General features: G+C 55.6%; 2 protein-coding genes across 3 annotated transcripts; both read right to left on the bottom strand.

Annotated features, from left to right (window-relative positions):
* TUSC2 (tumor suppressor candidate 2) lies at positions 1,655–4,739 on the bottom strand. Its single transcript, XM_018038367.1, has 3 exons — positions 4,263–4,739; positions 3,046–3,166; positions 1,655–2,875 (listed from the first exon to the last, which is right to left on the bottom strand). Exons 1-3 carry the CDS (start codon positions 4,406–4,408, stop codon positions 2,810–2,812), a joined length of 333 nt encoding a protein of 110 aa, XP_017893856.1. The 5' UTR covers positions 4,409–4,739; the 3' UTR covers positions 1,655–2,809.
* On the bottom strand, positions 5,368–14,358 carry RASSF1 (Ras association domain family member 1). 2 transcript variants are annotated; one of them, XM_018038389.1, is made up of 6 exons: positions 13,937–14,358; positions 11,925–12,031; positions 7,749–7,853; positions 7,253–7,550; positions 7,002–7,117; positions 5,368–6,328 (listed from the first exon to the last, which is right to left on the bottom strand). In XM_018038389.1, exons 1-6 carry the CDS (start codon positions 14,184–14,186, stop codon positions 6,182–6,184), a joined length of 1,023 nt encoding a protein of 340 aa, XP_017893878.1. In that variant the 5' UTR covers positions 14,187–14,358; the 3' UTR covers positions 5,368–6,181. The 2 variants fall into 2 exon arrangements, with proteins under 2 accessions (XP_017893878.1, XP_017893879.1); XM_018038390.1 differs by lacking the exons at positions 11,925–12,031; positions 13,937–14,358 and adding an exon at positions 11,189–11,891 and having other exon boundaries at positions 5,369–6,328.

Genomic DNA, 14,576 nt, shown 5'->3' with positions numbered 1-14,576 from the left:
AAGCATCTCATGTGTGAGAGTGGACAAAGTGTGACAGAGTGTTGATGTGGGTGATGGGGGGGCAGGGAGGGACAGGGCCTGGGAGGCTTCTGTACAGTGCTCTTCTGTCAGGGGACATTCCTGGTTGGTTCTAAGATGCTGCCGAGTACAGGGCTCCTTACAAAACTGGTGAGGGGAGAGGTGTATTTCTGTGGGGAGTGTGTGTCCATAATGTAGCTGGCTCCAGGGAGGGCTGCAGCAGGGTTCCAGCAGACTCCTCCAGAGGTGCAGACAACTCTGCACACCCTTAAATCACCCTGGGCCTACTCCCCCTGGACCTACCATCCCACCCCTTTGATGCCTAGGGCCTCTCCCCTAATAGAAGGCTGTGTAAGCCTGGTGGAGTGGGGGAGGTGGGCACATATCCTACAGTCTACCCCTGATGACCAAGGAGTCCAGGACATGGCATGGGAGGATGGTGTCCCTGGACCACCATGCCAGCTCTGTAAGGGACACAGGCCTCAGAAGCTCCAAGGGCAGGGGCCCCTGGGGAAACAAAGGCCAGACCACTGTTCCAGGGCAGGGACATTTCCTCAGGCAGCCAGCAGGAAGGAAGTGCACACAGCCCAGTGGGAGGGAGTGGGGAAGCACAGCCATGACCCCCATTGTTTCCCGCTTCAGAGTCAGCTAGGGCAGGCCCAGCACAGGGAGTTCCCCACACTGGGACAGTGATGACGGGATGCCATCCGGCACAGCAGAACCCTGGCCCTGGGGCACTCAGTAGGAGGGGCAGTGAAGGGTGATAGGGCCTTATGCCTGGCATCTTACTGCGCAAATGGGAAGATACCCAGAGGCAAACTTCAAGTCCAGACTGCAGAGGGTGATCTTGCTCGACTTGACCAGTTTAAACCTCCAGAAGACAGGTAGGTCAACTTCCCAGACCCAGCAGCCTGTGTCCCTGAACTCTCTCTTCCCTTACAGGGAGTTGGGCTGATGGCCAAAAGGTAGGCCTAGCAGAGAACTGGCCTCACAATCCGACCTGAGAAGTGTAGGCCAAATGTTCAAGAAGGCAGGCGGCAGGTGAGAAGGCAAGAGCAGAAAGGATGAGAGGAAGTACTGGGTGAATGAGTTTAACCTGCTGGAACAGAAGCCCCAAGTCTATACTCCTGGTAGTGCCCACCAGGAGAGGTAAGTGGATTTGGGCTGCAGTTTTGCAGCAGGTCAAGGGCAGTGGCACCCACCTGGCTGCTGTCCACCTAAGACTGGGCCCTAGAAGGTTTAGGGGGCTCAGGCTGTGACCTCACATAGGGTCAGCTGCCTCAGCTGGGAACAGAACAACTGTTCCAGACCTATCTGAGGTCACACTGTCATCTCAGGTCAGGCAGGTGGAGCCAGTCCCTACTGAAGTATCCCAGAGCCTTCCAATTCCAGGGTCTCCACTTACTGAACCTAGTACAGGAGTGGCTCTCCATCCTGAGTGGGCCTGTAGTGAGGTCTGTGTGAATACACTGCCACCTGCTGGTTGTAGCTGGGATGCCCGCAGGCTGGGCTCAGGCTCAATCTGGACCTTGCCAGACATCAGTGCGACCAGAGTCCTGGACCCAGGTCTACCTTCTATGCCCATGTGGTAGTCCAGACACTGGGTGTCATAGCCTCAGAGGATGTCAGTCTTGTATGCAGGGTCTACAAATAATTTTATTGAACAAATAACACAACAGCCTTCCTAGATTGAGGACTACCCTCCCCAAGCCATTTCTCACACGCTTAAAGCACAGAGTTTGCACAGTAAGGAATTAAAAAAAAAAGTCATTTCTATGTAGAAATCAGACTCTGCCCCAACAACATCATGGACTAGACTATTTACAAGCTTTCACATTTTAAGTATTCCTATTAATGGTTGTTCTCTCCTTTCTGCCCCTATCCAGGGGCTCCAGTACTTTTCTCTTGACTGATACTGAAGGGAGGGGTATACTGTAGGGAAAAGGGGTGGTGGGCTCCTCAGAGCTACTGGCACCAGCCCTAGGGTGCTGTGCCTTACCACAGGGTGGTGGATGTGCAAGGGCAAGGGGGATTAGATACAGTAGGTGGGATGGGGCACAGGCATCCAGAGCCCTTCCCGATCCCCATCCTCTGCCCTCTCAACTTGTAGCGGGGAGAACAGCTAGTTGCAGTGGGGAGGGATCGGGCCAGCCCTGGGTAGAGGGAGAAACCTCCCACACCAGTCCCTACTCCTATTAACAGCCAGCAAATTGTCCATCCTTCTGGGGCTGGGAACAAATGGGCAGGTAGGCAGGAAAAATCAGGCTTGCTGTGCCCCCAGCCTCTGTCCAACACGGGAGGAATCGAGGTAGCAAACGGCTGAAATGCTCCAACGAGAGGGTAAAGGAAGTGAGGGAAAGGAAGTTCCCACTTTTGTAGAGCTCCCATTGCCCTGGGGCTGGAAAAAGGCAGACCTTGCTTGTAAAGTGCTGTAGCCTCTAGCAGGGCTGGGCCCTAGGCAAGCTTGGAAGAATGCAGGCCAGGCAAGGGCACAGGAACCAGGCATTCCTGACCAGCATGTGCCCTGCCATGCTCCTTGTAGGGATTGCTGGGAAAGGTGGACTGGTAACTCCGCCATCAGCCCTCACCAGCTTCCAGCCATCTCTGGTCCACATACAAACCAACACCCAACCAGCACCGTAGGACTGCCCTGCTCACAGCTGAAGGTTCCAGGCCAGTGGAGTTTATTCACGGTTGTGGCCCCAGCCTAGGTTCCTCAATGGAAGCCACACCTTGAGCCTGGGGGTGTCTTGCTGGGGCAGGGGGTGTTTATGCCTGCCACCCCCCAGGCTCACACCTCATAGAGGATCACAGGGAAATCCACGTGGATGCGGGGGGGATCCAGCTTCACGGTGCCCTGCCATGGAAACAGAGGCTAGTGAGGGCCAGCTCAGGGCCCCTATTCCAGGAAGCCTTCCTGTTCCTCCCAGTTCCTCCCCCAAGAGCCCCCACCATGACAGCAGACCCCATCTGGGTCTGCCTCCACACATTCAACACAGGCTCTGTGGCCACTGCCCAGCCCCTCACCTGAGGAATCAGGTTCTTATGCACCCGCCTCAGCTTGGCCCGCTTCTGCCCGTTCTTGGTGACGATTGTCTCCTCATAGAATTCGTGAGCCAGATCCCCATCCTCGTCATAGAACATGGAGCTGTGCAGAGGGAGAGGGGAACAGGCTGGGCTGGAGCCCCACGCTAGTCATGGCAAATGCCACAGACCACAGGGAAGTATGCCCTCCCCACAGTGGGGAAGAACAACCTTGGTGGGAGAAAGGGAGGTTAATATGTCTGGACAATCTTTCGCTTAGGATCTGGGGTCCACTAGAAAGTGGGGAGTAGGATGGTGGCCAGTGCTACTCTGTCAGACCCTAAGAAGAGAGGCCATACCAAAACGACGCTGGTTTGTTCAGCAAGAGTAGCCATTCCATCAGGCCCTTGGACTTCTAGAGTGAGAAGGATGGTGGCCTGGGCATGCTGGTCTCATTCCAGAAGACACTGCTGGCCCAAGGCCAAAGCCTGAGATAGCAGATGCCTGAGCTAGGAGGAAGCCTGAAGAAAAAAGGCTGAATCCTCCCGGGTTCAGGTGGCTGATGCAACCAAACTGCCATTATTGGGGTCCCCCTAGATTCTACATCCAAATCCCAGCAACACCTGAGCAGCAGTCCCCAGGGCCCATCAGAACCAGGCCCATCTAGTGCTCCTATCTGGGCCCCTTGGGGGAGGGGAGAGGTCAGTGCCCCCAGATCTGGGAAAACATACCTGGGGTGAGTGTCTTTTTCCCCAGGTTCCTGCCTCAACGCTAGGGCCCAGTCCTACTCTCCCAGCCACTATCCAGAGAGGTCCAACCCTACCACTGGGGTGAACGGAAACAGACAAAACAGAGGGTCATTCTCTTCTAGGGAGAACTGGGGGTGAGGGAGAATAGGAGCCTTCGGCTAGCAGGCTGGGATGGAAGGGATGAAAGGAAGAGGTTCTGGAGTCTCAGGGAGACCCAATCTTAGCTTTATCGTACGGAGGACCTGCCCAGGGACAAACCTCAGGCCCACTCTTCTCCTAGGGAGACCTTCAGAGCAGCCAGGCCACCAGGAACCGCCTGTTCGGCTTTCCGAACCCCTTGTTCCTATGGGGACCTGAAATATGGGAGTCGTCCTGACTCGGGTGTAGGGGATACAGCGGCGGGAGCGCCCCATGTCGCGAGACGCCCAGCCGCCCGTCTGTCCTCCCGGGGGCGGAACCCCGCGCCCTTACCCGCGGCGCGTGAATACGAAGGGGGGCACGACTCGGCCTCGCGGTCGCACCAAAGCTTGCTCAGCGACCGCCGCCTCTGGGCCGCCGCCCCCCGCCGCCGAGGTGAAGGGCCACAGGCCCCGAGCTTTGGAGCCGCTGGCGCCCATGTCAGGGCCGCCGGCGCATGGCGGGCCCCGCGGTAACTTCGCTCTTACAAGGCCGTCGGCGCCACCATACCCTGCCTGGGCCTTGGCTCGCAGATGCCGCCGCCGCCGCGGCCGCCGCCTTCCGCAGGCTCCGCTGTCTCCACGGAAACCTCACTTCCGCTTCCGAATGCGCCGCATGCTGCCCGCTCTGGTTGGCTGCTTCTCTCGTCGGTCCGCGGGGCGGGACCAACAGCCGCCCTCAGATGCTAGTACCCCAGCATGCACCGCAAGACGTCAGCTCCCAGCAGGCCACGCTCTCTCCAGCTCGGGCTGCTCCCACCAGGGAAAGCGGTGGCTGTCCTCCGCCTGGTTTCTTTAGCTTGTATGGCGGCTCTTATGTCCCCGACCCCTAGAGTCAGGCTCAGCGGACCTGCCCAACCACCGGGTACCTCCCCCAAACCAGCACTTTAGGACCTGACTCCAGGCCAAACTGGTCAGTGCCCATCTGGCTTCTATCCCCGTATCTTTTTTGCCATCTCCAATTGTGGCATGTGGAGGAGAAACTGAACCTAAATAAGGAATTGGCCAATGGTTGTATATCTACATTCAGGGCCAAAGAACTTCAAATTCAGTGTTCTTTCCAAACCCACCAGAAGCCTTGCTTTATGAAGGTTTGTGGACATTAACATCTGTACCTTTTGTACCATTACCAGTGTCTGGTCCACAATAGGATCTCAATATTTGGTGAAGCGCCTTCCACAGCATGGAGTGTGTGGTTTCTCTAAGCTCTGGCAGTTGATGTTCTTATCCCCACTACAACCTTAGCCACAGGGTTTGAGTGATGACTGAGTACATATCCATATACCACATCCTTCACAGATTTGTCCCATAGTTACTGTGAGCCTGTCCATCAATCTTGGCAGCCACTGGCATGTGGGGCAGTTACAGATGAGGGCGCATAATAAAGAATCCAAAAGCAGGAGAATTCTTAAATCTTTATTTAGCCAATTCTCTCAGACCCCAGGCCCTGATGACTATCACCCCCACCCCTTTCCCCACAGGAGGCATTCAGCTGAGGCCACAAAATAGTACATACATTCGCATACATCATCAAAAATACCCAAGGGAAAGACCCTGGCTTTGACTGGCAAACAAGGCACAGACACGTGGGCCAGTGCCCACATTCACAGAGAGCCTGGCCCAGGGACATCCTCCTTGGAGGAGGCAGAGGCACTACTGCTGCACCCTTAGCCAGCACTCCCTGACCTGAAGGTGTGTGAGGAGTCAGAGGGTGCTGGAGAGGGAACCCTAGACTCTTCCTTGATGCCTGTCTTATCTTGAACACTCACCCTTGGTTCTGATAGGGCTATCCTGAGACACCCCCCTCCCCCATCCAAGACCCAAATCACACAACCATTCTGCATAGACAAGGGCCCTCATCCCTGCAAATGACCCTATTCTGTTTGTAGGGTCTCCAAGATTCTCATATCTGAGACAAATTTAAAGAGACTTCTGTCTCCTCTACCCATGCTGCAAGCCTGGAGCAGCTTCCAAGGGCAACCCTGGCCCACCATGACCCAGTACGCGACAGGCAGAAGGGTGAAGAGCCATGCTCTGCTCCACCCACTGGTGGACACAGGGGGCCAGCTCCTTCGCTGTTCTCTGGGCTCGTTCCCCCAGCAAGAGAGGGCCTCCATGCACACTCATTCCTCAGGCCACAGGGGCCTTTGCACACTCACACGGCACGCCCTTGGCGCTGCCTACTCTCCTCCTTCCACCCCAGGGTACAAGAGGTCACCCCAGGGGGCAGGCGTGCAGGGCTTCTTGGATCTTCTGGCGACAATAGGAGTACTTCTGCAGGATCTGGCGGAGGTGTTCCTCTTCCTCCCGCTGCAGGATACGCAGAAAGTTGTGTAGCTCAGGCATGCTAAAAGCGTCCCACTGGAGGGGGAGAAAGGAGACACAAGCTACACCAGGCACTACCAAGCTGGCAGGCGCTCCCAAAAGAAGACGACTTTTGTCATGATCATGCAGCTAGGATGGTGCTTTCCAGTGTCAGGCTCTTGTCTGCACGGTCTGTGTTAAGATTCCCAACAACAATATATAGAGAAGATGGGTCCCACAAAGTAGGGCAGTGACCTCGCAGACAGGCAACCAAACCAGTGTTCCTTAGCTACCTGTGGGCAGGTCATGCCCCCTTTCTCTGAGTTTAGTCTCACTCTGCAGAGGCACTACAGGGGAGCTGGAGAGCTTCCTGGTAAAAAGTTCTAATGCCTAAAGACGGGCACCTCCATGTTGTCCTGTGCCTATCTGTGTGGCTCTGACCTGGCCTGAGATCACCACGCCATCAGATGGACTCCTGCATCTCCTGAGGACTTCCCACAACAGGAAAGAGCAGTGCATCAAGATAGTTCTTTCTGGTTTCCTGAGACAAGACCTAGACCTTGGCATGAATTTCCTGGAAACCCCCACTTTAGCAGCAAGGCTCACACACTTCTGCAGAGGCTTTGCAGGGCTTGTCCGCAGCCCTGTTGCTCCTTCAAGTCTTACGGTAGCTGCAACCCTCCAGTCCTGCCCAGTCACACCCAAGAAACTAAGGAGAGCTGTTACTCACATTCACCTCCCCAGAGTCATTCTCCTTCAGCACAAAGCTTAGGGCCTTCTCACTGGGCCCTGCAAGGAGCCGAAGGCGTAGGGGCTGCTCATCATCGGACAGCTTCCGGAGGTACACTGTGGGCCAGGCAGAGGGAAGGGAGGGTTTAATTAGAGCCAGGCACAGGCCCCTCAGCTCCCGCATGCACAGGAGCACATGCCCCTACATGTGTATATACCCTCACACATGGTGGGATGGAGTGGGAAGCCCACCTTGGCCATGGCGCTCAGCCCGCTCAAAGAGTGCAAACTTTCGAGGGTCATCCACCACCAGGAATTTGCGCAACAGGGCCTCGATGACCTCACGTGCCCGTGTGCGTGACAACACGTGCAGGTGCTTGACAGCATCCTTGGGCAGGTAGAAGGAGGTGCGGCGTTTCACAGCTGTGCCCCGCCCTGGGCCTCGCCGGGCATCCTGCAGGGAGGGTGGCTTCTTGCTGGAGGGAACCGAGACAGGGCGCACCAGCTTCAGCTGAACCTTGATGAAGCCTGTGTAGGAGCCATCCTTGTTCTAAAGAGGAAAAACCAAACTGTGATTAGGTGCCAGGTGAGATGGAACAGGACTGGAAACTACCAGTCCACTTGGGGCTAGAGTGGGTGTGAATAAATCACTGCTCGGGCCTTCCCAAGAATACCTCAACTCTGACCTTCTGGGCATCAGGCATGTGGCTGGGTTCCTATCTCTCTCCAGAACAGGCTGTCAACTCACCAGGCTCATGAACAAGTTGCTGTTGATCTGGCCATTGTACTCCTTGATCTTCTGCTCGATCTCAGCTTGAGAAAGGTCAGGTGTCTCCCACTCCACGGGCTCGTCCTGAAAGATGGGCAGGCATGGAGAGAGGGCCCTCACAGAACCCATTCCTCTGCAATGCATGTCACAGGCAAGACGATAAACTCCTGGTGGACCACTCTGTAAAATGGCCTGTGGGCAGCCTTTGGAAACCGACAACACAGTTCATGGCCTGATGAAAGGAAACCAGCACAGCTCCTGGTTCTGCATTCTATGGAGACAGCCAAGGCAGAATCATTTGGCTTCTCTGCTGCTGGCCTGGAGCCTCCTCAGCCCTGGGTAAGGTTCTAAGGACACCTTGAAATCAAGGCCAGGATAAGATCAGGGACTCTGAGAAGGAACAGCGTGATCTCAGCACCCTAGTTGGGTGGGGTCAAGCTGTCTCCTGGAGAAGGCAGTTCACTTTGCCTCTCTGCCTTGACCATGACTCACTGCAGGGGGAGAGGTACAGGGATTGGTGCATACCAGGAGACCAGCCACCAGGGGGCAGGAGGAGAGGGGCAACTGCTACAACCCTAACACTTCTTGGTGGGGGATTTGGGCCAGGCCTACATGTCTCAGACACAGTGTGAAAACCACTATGACATGTCATTTGATCTTGACCCAAGTTGCACAAATGGCAGCTTCAGGCCAGGCTCCAATCTGCCAGAGGTGGACATGGGCAGCCTTCTAGTAGAGCCTGTCCCACAAGTGCCAAACAGGGAAGCTTATGTACCTCCTCCCTGCTGTCTAGAGGGTTCAGCCCAAAGATTTTAGCTGCACCACTCAGCCCTTCCCCTTGTTCCTCCAGGGACTGGATTCTTGTCAGAAGGGTGGCATATGGGCCAGGGCTTCAGCCAAACTCCCTTGTTTCATTGCATCAGCCTTACTTCCTGTTGCCATCAGACAGGCCCTAGTAGGAATGGGAGTGTCACAAACTCAGCTGAGATCATCACTGACCAATGCGCTGTCCCAGAGAAGTTCCCATTAGAAGGTCTTCTGCAGAATAACCTTAATCTTGCACTCAGCTTTGAGCCAGGACAGCCAGATTTCTTCCTGACTACTCCTTTGGAGCCCCCTAAGCTTAAACCATCTGATAGCTCAGATGGTAAAGAATCTGCCTGCAATACAGGAGACCTGGGTTCGATCCCTGGGTGGGGAAGAGCCTCTGGAGAAGGAAATGGCTACCCACTCCAGCATTCTTGCCTTGGTCTAACGCTTTCACTTTCAAGCTTACACCATCTCATGTGAACAATAGGAAGGACAGATAAGGGGTAGGGTAGAGTTCATAGCCTTTTAGCAATATGCTCTTCACCTACTACCTGCAGCTGTTCAGCTGTCAGCAAGCTGTTGACACTGAGGACTGAGGCTCTGGAGGAGGGGTGGGAACCAAAGCCTATTTGCTTCCCCAAGCTTCCAAGTCTCGTAGATAGAAAAGAGCATTGAGAAGTGAAAAACTCTAGCAGAAACCTTGTTGGAGACGGTTGGAAATCTTGTAGGACTGGTAAGAACAAATCACCTGGATCCTGGAAAATGAGGGATGGGGGGGGGGGAATAAAATGATGGCTAAAGGGGCTGGGAATAAAGGACGGATGTGTTTGTTCCATCCAAGGAGAGGATTTTGGACAAGGCATGCCCCAGCGGAAAGGAGTGTCAGGATGGAAGAGGTGCTAGGGGCAAGAGGAAAGCTGAGCAGAATCTAGTGCCAGGGCAAGAAGGAAGAGAATTCTGTTTATAGAACAGGGTGATCAAAGGGATGCTACTCACTTATTCCCCTTCCTTATGATGGCTCTGAGCTCTAGCCTGGGTCCCCCCTCTTCCCTCCCTGGGTTGTCCAAGAGCCCCAGACTGGAATGCAGTGACCTCAGTTCCAGCCCCTCCCCTTCTCCAGGTGAACCTCCCTCAAGGACTTGGGACTGGAGGTACTGCACTGTCCTGCCAGGATTTTAGAGAAGAAAGTTTCATTTTCCATTTTCTAAAACTGACTGCTGGAGGAGAATTCCACAAGTTTGTCCCAGAGGGACATAAAACAGGACCTTGGAATTTCCCTTCTGCTGCACTCTAGCCACTCAACCTCTACTCTGCCACTGTCCAGACTGACTGATGGTTTTTTTTTTTTCTAACTTATTTTTAACTGAAGGATAATTGCTTTATAATATCATGTTGGTTTCTGCCATAGATCAACATGAATCAGCCATAGATATACATATCTTACATACAAGATATGTATGTATCTTGGGACTCCACAGCCTGCTTTTCAATTGGTTAGTGTCTTGTGGTTTTTCTCACCTTTCCACGATGGAAAATGGCTCAGGCCTGAGTGACACAGGGACAGGGACATTCCCAGGGATCCACCCTCAAACCTTGTACCCACACTCTGGACTGAGCTTTCAAGGTATAGAATTTTCATCTAAATAATCACCCATAACTCCTTTCTCTCGGCTCATGTAAGGAATTCTGCCCCATTGCTGCCAGGTATACTGAACTTCACTTCATGGTCCCCATCTCTCTTTCCTGCTCTGCTGAAGTCTACCAGCTCTGAGCCTGATGGTCACACATGGTACACAGCACAGAGGTCTCTGATCATGGGGACATCTGGGAGGCTCTCAGAGGCACAGCTGCTCCAGTACCACACCTTATAGTCCCAAATTAGTAACCCCTATCTCTTGATCCCTCTCAGGGCATTTTACAATCTAGCCTTTCCCGCCTTTCGTGGGTAAAGTGCTCCTGAATGCTGACAGTCCAAAACAAGGCTTCCTTCCCGGCCATTCCCAGATCCCCTGGTCTGCTCTGATTTTTTTTTCTATATATGCTGCCCAAGCGAGTACTCCTGGTCCACCGAAGAGGAGGGGAGACTGAGAATCTTCCACATTCCAGCAGCTGGTGACAGGCCGGGACCGGCAAGAGGTGGGGACCAAGCTAGCTCCATCCAGGAGTGGAAATGGAGGGGCCTGGACCTTCCTTTGCCTCTCTCCTAAACACACTTCTCAATTCCCGGCGAGGACTCCTCCCCATCCACTTCCTCCCGGTCCCCCAGAGAAGGGGTGGGAGCGCCCACACGCGGAAATCGAGGTGCTAGTCTAGACTGCACAGTCAGCCTTAGTAAGGGGTGGATAATGCCTGTCCCTGGTCTACCCCAAGCCACTCAGCTGCTTCCCCTGGTTCAACCGGTCTGTGACAGAAACAGCAAGGGCTCGGCACCCAGTACCGATGTGCTGAAAGCCCGACACACGGTTCCGAGGGCTGGCCCCGGTCCGATTCGAGATCCACGCTGACAGGAGGGCGGAGCGGCCCACAAACTCTCGAGACTGCAACGTACCGTGGAGGGGCGGGATCCCAGAGATCGCCCCCGCCCGCCTCCCTCAACCTCCGGTCCCCACCTGGTCCCGACGCGGCCTGCGCGCCAGCGAGGTACGCGCAGTGAAGTACTGCTCGAGCTCTGAGTCCGAGTCCTCCTGGCTGCAGTAGCCACTGCTTGTCGTGCTGTTCCAAGTCATCTCGAAGGAAGGCGTTCCCGCGTCCGCCTCACCCATCGCCGCGCCAGCCAGCCCGCCAGCCCCGGTGCACCGGTAGACTCCCACCACCGCCCCAAATGCGTGTGCGCGTGCGCGCCCGTATATGAGTGTGCGTGCGCAGGAACCAGTGTCCGAGCCGCAACCGTTAACACTGAAACGTAGACAGCCAAGACCTAGCTGTCATCTCATTGGAGGAGGGATGTCGAAGGGCGGGGTCACACACTCCTCGCCTCCAAGAATGATCTCAGCCCTGGGGCAGCTCAGTTCAGCGCCGTCTCGCAGGCCCCGCCTCCCAAGGGACCCTATGGGGCTTGTGCGCGTGTGCACCAGCGTGGCCTCGAGGCCGGATGCAGCTGCGGGAAGGTGCGGAAGTTGCACTTGCGCGCAGTCTGGGCGGCTCCGGGCGATTAGGGCCGAGTCAGCATCCCCCGGCACCCCTTGGAGCCCGCGCGCAGAATTTAGCCACTCTCTGCCTCCAGGAAGTCGGCTATCAAAACGTTTATTGCGCGTAGCGCCGGGCGGCCCTAGGGAACGCCTCCAATGTGGCCCGCTCGTCCACGCATCCCTGCGTTGCCCGTAAGCTCCCCGGTCCCGCGCTCACCACATTCGTGTCCCGCTCCAGCGCCGGTTCCCAGCCCAGGTCCCGGGGCCCGCAGCAGTCTAGGGAGACGAGCGCGCGGCAGCGGTAGTGGCAGGTGAACTTGCAATCTGCAGAGAGGCCTGGCCATAAGGTGGAGGAACCCCAGCACCAGCTCGGAGGAGCGTCCCGGGGACAGAAGCGAAGCCCCGGGATGAAGGCCGTTGCTCGTCGTGTTCTCCATGACTGGCCTTATCTCAGTCCCCGTTAACACCCACTGCCACTCAGATTTTAGAGTCTCCCCTGCCGCCGCGCATGCCCCCCTCTCCCCTCCTCCGCCCCGCGCCTGGAAACTGGCAGGGAAGACTTCATGCTGTTAGGGATCCAGGCCTGCTCAACAGTTGGATTTCTAGCGCCTAGGGCAGAACTTCCCCTTCCTCATTATCAGCGTCCCTCCCTCCTCCCATTTACTGGAGGGGGAAACAAAAAAACTTTTAACTCAGTGCCTCTTCGTATCATTTTTCTCTATTCCCCTTACACTCAAAACTTACCAACACTGGTCTCTTACTTAATTCCTCGCCTTCATCCTCTACCCATTCCAGTCTTGATCCCCTCCCTCCAGGGAACTCAGAGACCGAACCGCGGAATGCGGTGGTCCCTTCACCTCTTCAGCATCGTCTGATGCTTGCTCTGCAGATTCCCCCCGGGGGCCCTCACTACCGCGGTTTTCCTCCCACCTCACTGTAACCCCTGTTCAGGGGGCTTCAGCTCTGTTTCAGCTTCCAGATCTAATGGTGGAGTGTCCGAGGCCCAGTCCTGATCGCTTTTCTTCTCTGTGTACACTGACCTACCTTAGATCCAAGGCTTCCATCTGACCTCCTTGAGATCAAATTCTGTGTGTCAGTATCTTCATTTGGCTGTCCAATAAACATTTCAACCAGACATGGCCAACATTTAACTCACTTTCCTACTCCTTTTAATTCTTCACTTCTCCTCACCCTTGCCCTTGCCAGAGTTCAACTCAGCAAAAAACAAAAACCAGACCAAACCACCCCAACTCATCCTTGATGCCTCTCGTTTCTGCTTCTGACACACACCCAAATTGTCCTGTTTTTCATTCCCATGGCCACTTTATTTCTCCTTGGGAACACTGCTATCTTCCCAGCCCTTGTTCATGCTTTTTGTATGCTGCCACAAGTCCCATACTCGTCCTAGCTGAATAAAGACAAACTCCTGTACTAGATGAGAGGGTCTCCATCACACAGGCTTGGGACATCTTCCCTAAGTTCCTAAATGGGCCAGAGCAGTGATTCTCCACCCAGGCTACACATTAGAATGACCTGTTTTTAAAAATCGCTGGTACACTCTCAGTGACCTGACTGATTCAACAGGTCTGCAGTAAGATCCAAGGGTAGAGGTTTGGAGGGCTATAAAAGCATCCCAAGTGTTTCTAGATGGTGTATGGCCAGTGAGACAGCAACCTCAGCTTGCTGGTGATTTCTGGGAGGGCAGAAGCACCAACTGGCGTGTGGTTGCGTTTCATGTTTTAGCAGCTGGTTGACTGAACTTCCAATAGGTATTTGCTACAGACAGACTCAAAACTCCTGCTTGTAGCCCTGTGCCCAAGTTTCTGACTATTTCCAGGCCTTCTCCCATAGGTGGGTAAGTTCCCTTCACCACAGGGATTCTCCTGGGGGACTTGGCAAGTGAATCTTTCCAAAGGGGTAAGTGTTAAGAATGTGAGTCCAGAGACTGACAGGCACAAGCCTTTCTCAAGAAGGGCCAAGGCACTGGTTAAACTTGAAAGTAGTACCTTGTTTACAGAGAAGCGCGTTTGCCTGTCTCAGAGGCAGGTGGAGCTTGGCAAGGTTATAAACTATCAGCCCGCACTCTCTTGTGCTATGGGGCAAAGGTAACGGACCTGGTCCGTGGGAACTGTCCCCCCTGACCCCCTCCATCGCAACTTGGCCCTCAGCGACGGGGCTGTCCCTTGGCTGCCCGTTTCGCTCCCGCCAGCTCTTGGGTCCGCTACTCACGCGCGCACTGCAGACCCTTGCGCACGACGCCCCAGATGAAGTCGCCACACAGGTCACACCACGTGTGCGTAGCGGGCCCCGCCGGCTGGAAGCGGTGGCCCCGGCCCGGGACCTGCTGCCTTGCGGCGTTGCGAGCTGTGCCCGGCGCGATGCGCAATGCATTGGCACGCTCGAGCCGAGTGCGCCCCGGGGCGGCGCACCGTTCGGGTGCCAGTTCCCGCAATTCAATGAGCTCAGGCTCAGCGGACATGGCCCGGTCGAACCGGGTCTCCGGCCGGTTCTGGGCGCTAGCGAGCGCGGGGCGGGCGGGGCCGCGGGGCGGGCCCCGATTCGGCCCCGCCTCCAGGATTCAGGCAGAGCGGCGGGAGAGCAGAGCAGAGCCGCGCAATGGAAACCTGGGCGCCCGCGCTGTGTCGGCCCGCAGGCGGAGTGGGACGGCGGGTGCGGCTGGGGGCTGCTCTCTCAGAGTCCCCGCCCTCCGTTTCCTATCCTCCCTTCATCCCGCGAGCCACTCCCCTCCTCTTAACAACCACGACGACCTCAAGGGGCCACGCGGAAACAGGCGTGTTTGTGGAAGCTAGCTTTACTTTACAGTACTAGAGGAAGAGGGTCCCCACATCCGGCCCTTGTCCCCTCCCCC

The sequence above is a fragment of the Capra hircus genome, chromosome 22, assembly GCF_001704415.2.
Source record: "Capra hircus breed San Clemente chromosome 22, ASM170441v1, whole genome shotgun sequence".
Classification (NCBI taxonomy): Eukaryota; Metazoa; Chordata; class Mammalia; order Artiodactyla; family Bovidae; genus Capra; species Capra hircus.
Note: the sequence above shows the minus strand (reverse complement) of the source record. Positions and strands in the feature narration are given on the sequence as shown.

What these genes read in the sequence shown, in the direction of transcription:
- TUSC2 (XM_018038367.1), bottom strand. Translation starts at nt 4,408, where the DNA reads ATGGGCGCCAGCGGCTCCAAAGCTCGGGGCCTGTGGCCCTTCACCTCG. An exon ending in TTCGTATTCACGCGCCGCGG is followed by an intron (nt 3,167 to 4,262) that starts GTAAGGGCGCGG and finishes CCCTCTGCACAG; the next exon opens with CTCCATGTTCTATGACGAGG. An exon ending in ATAAGAACCTGATTCCTCAG is followed by an intron (nt 2,876 to 3,045) that starts GTGAGGGGCTGG and finishes TTTCCATGGCAG; the next exon opens with GGCACCGTGAAGCTGGATCC.
- RASSF1 (XM_018038389.1), bottom strand. Translation starts at nt 14,186, where the DNA reads ATGTCCGCTGAGCCTGAGCTCATTGAATTGCGGGAACTGGCACCCGAA. An exon ending in TGGAGCGGGACACGAATGTG is followed by an intron (nt 7,854 to 11,924) that starts GTGAGCGCGGGA and finishes CCCATCTTTCAG; the next exon opens with GACGAGCCCGTGGAGTGGGA. An exon ending in GGCTGAGCGCCATGGCCAAG is followed by an intron (nt 7,118 to 7,252) that starts GTGGGCTTCCCA and finishes CCTGGCCCACAG; the next exon opens with TGTACCTCCGGAAGCTGTCC.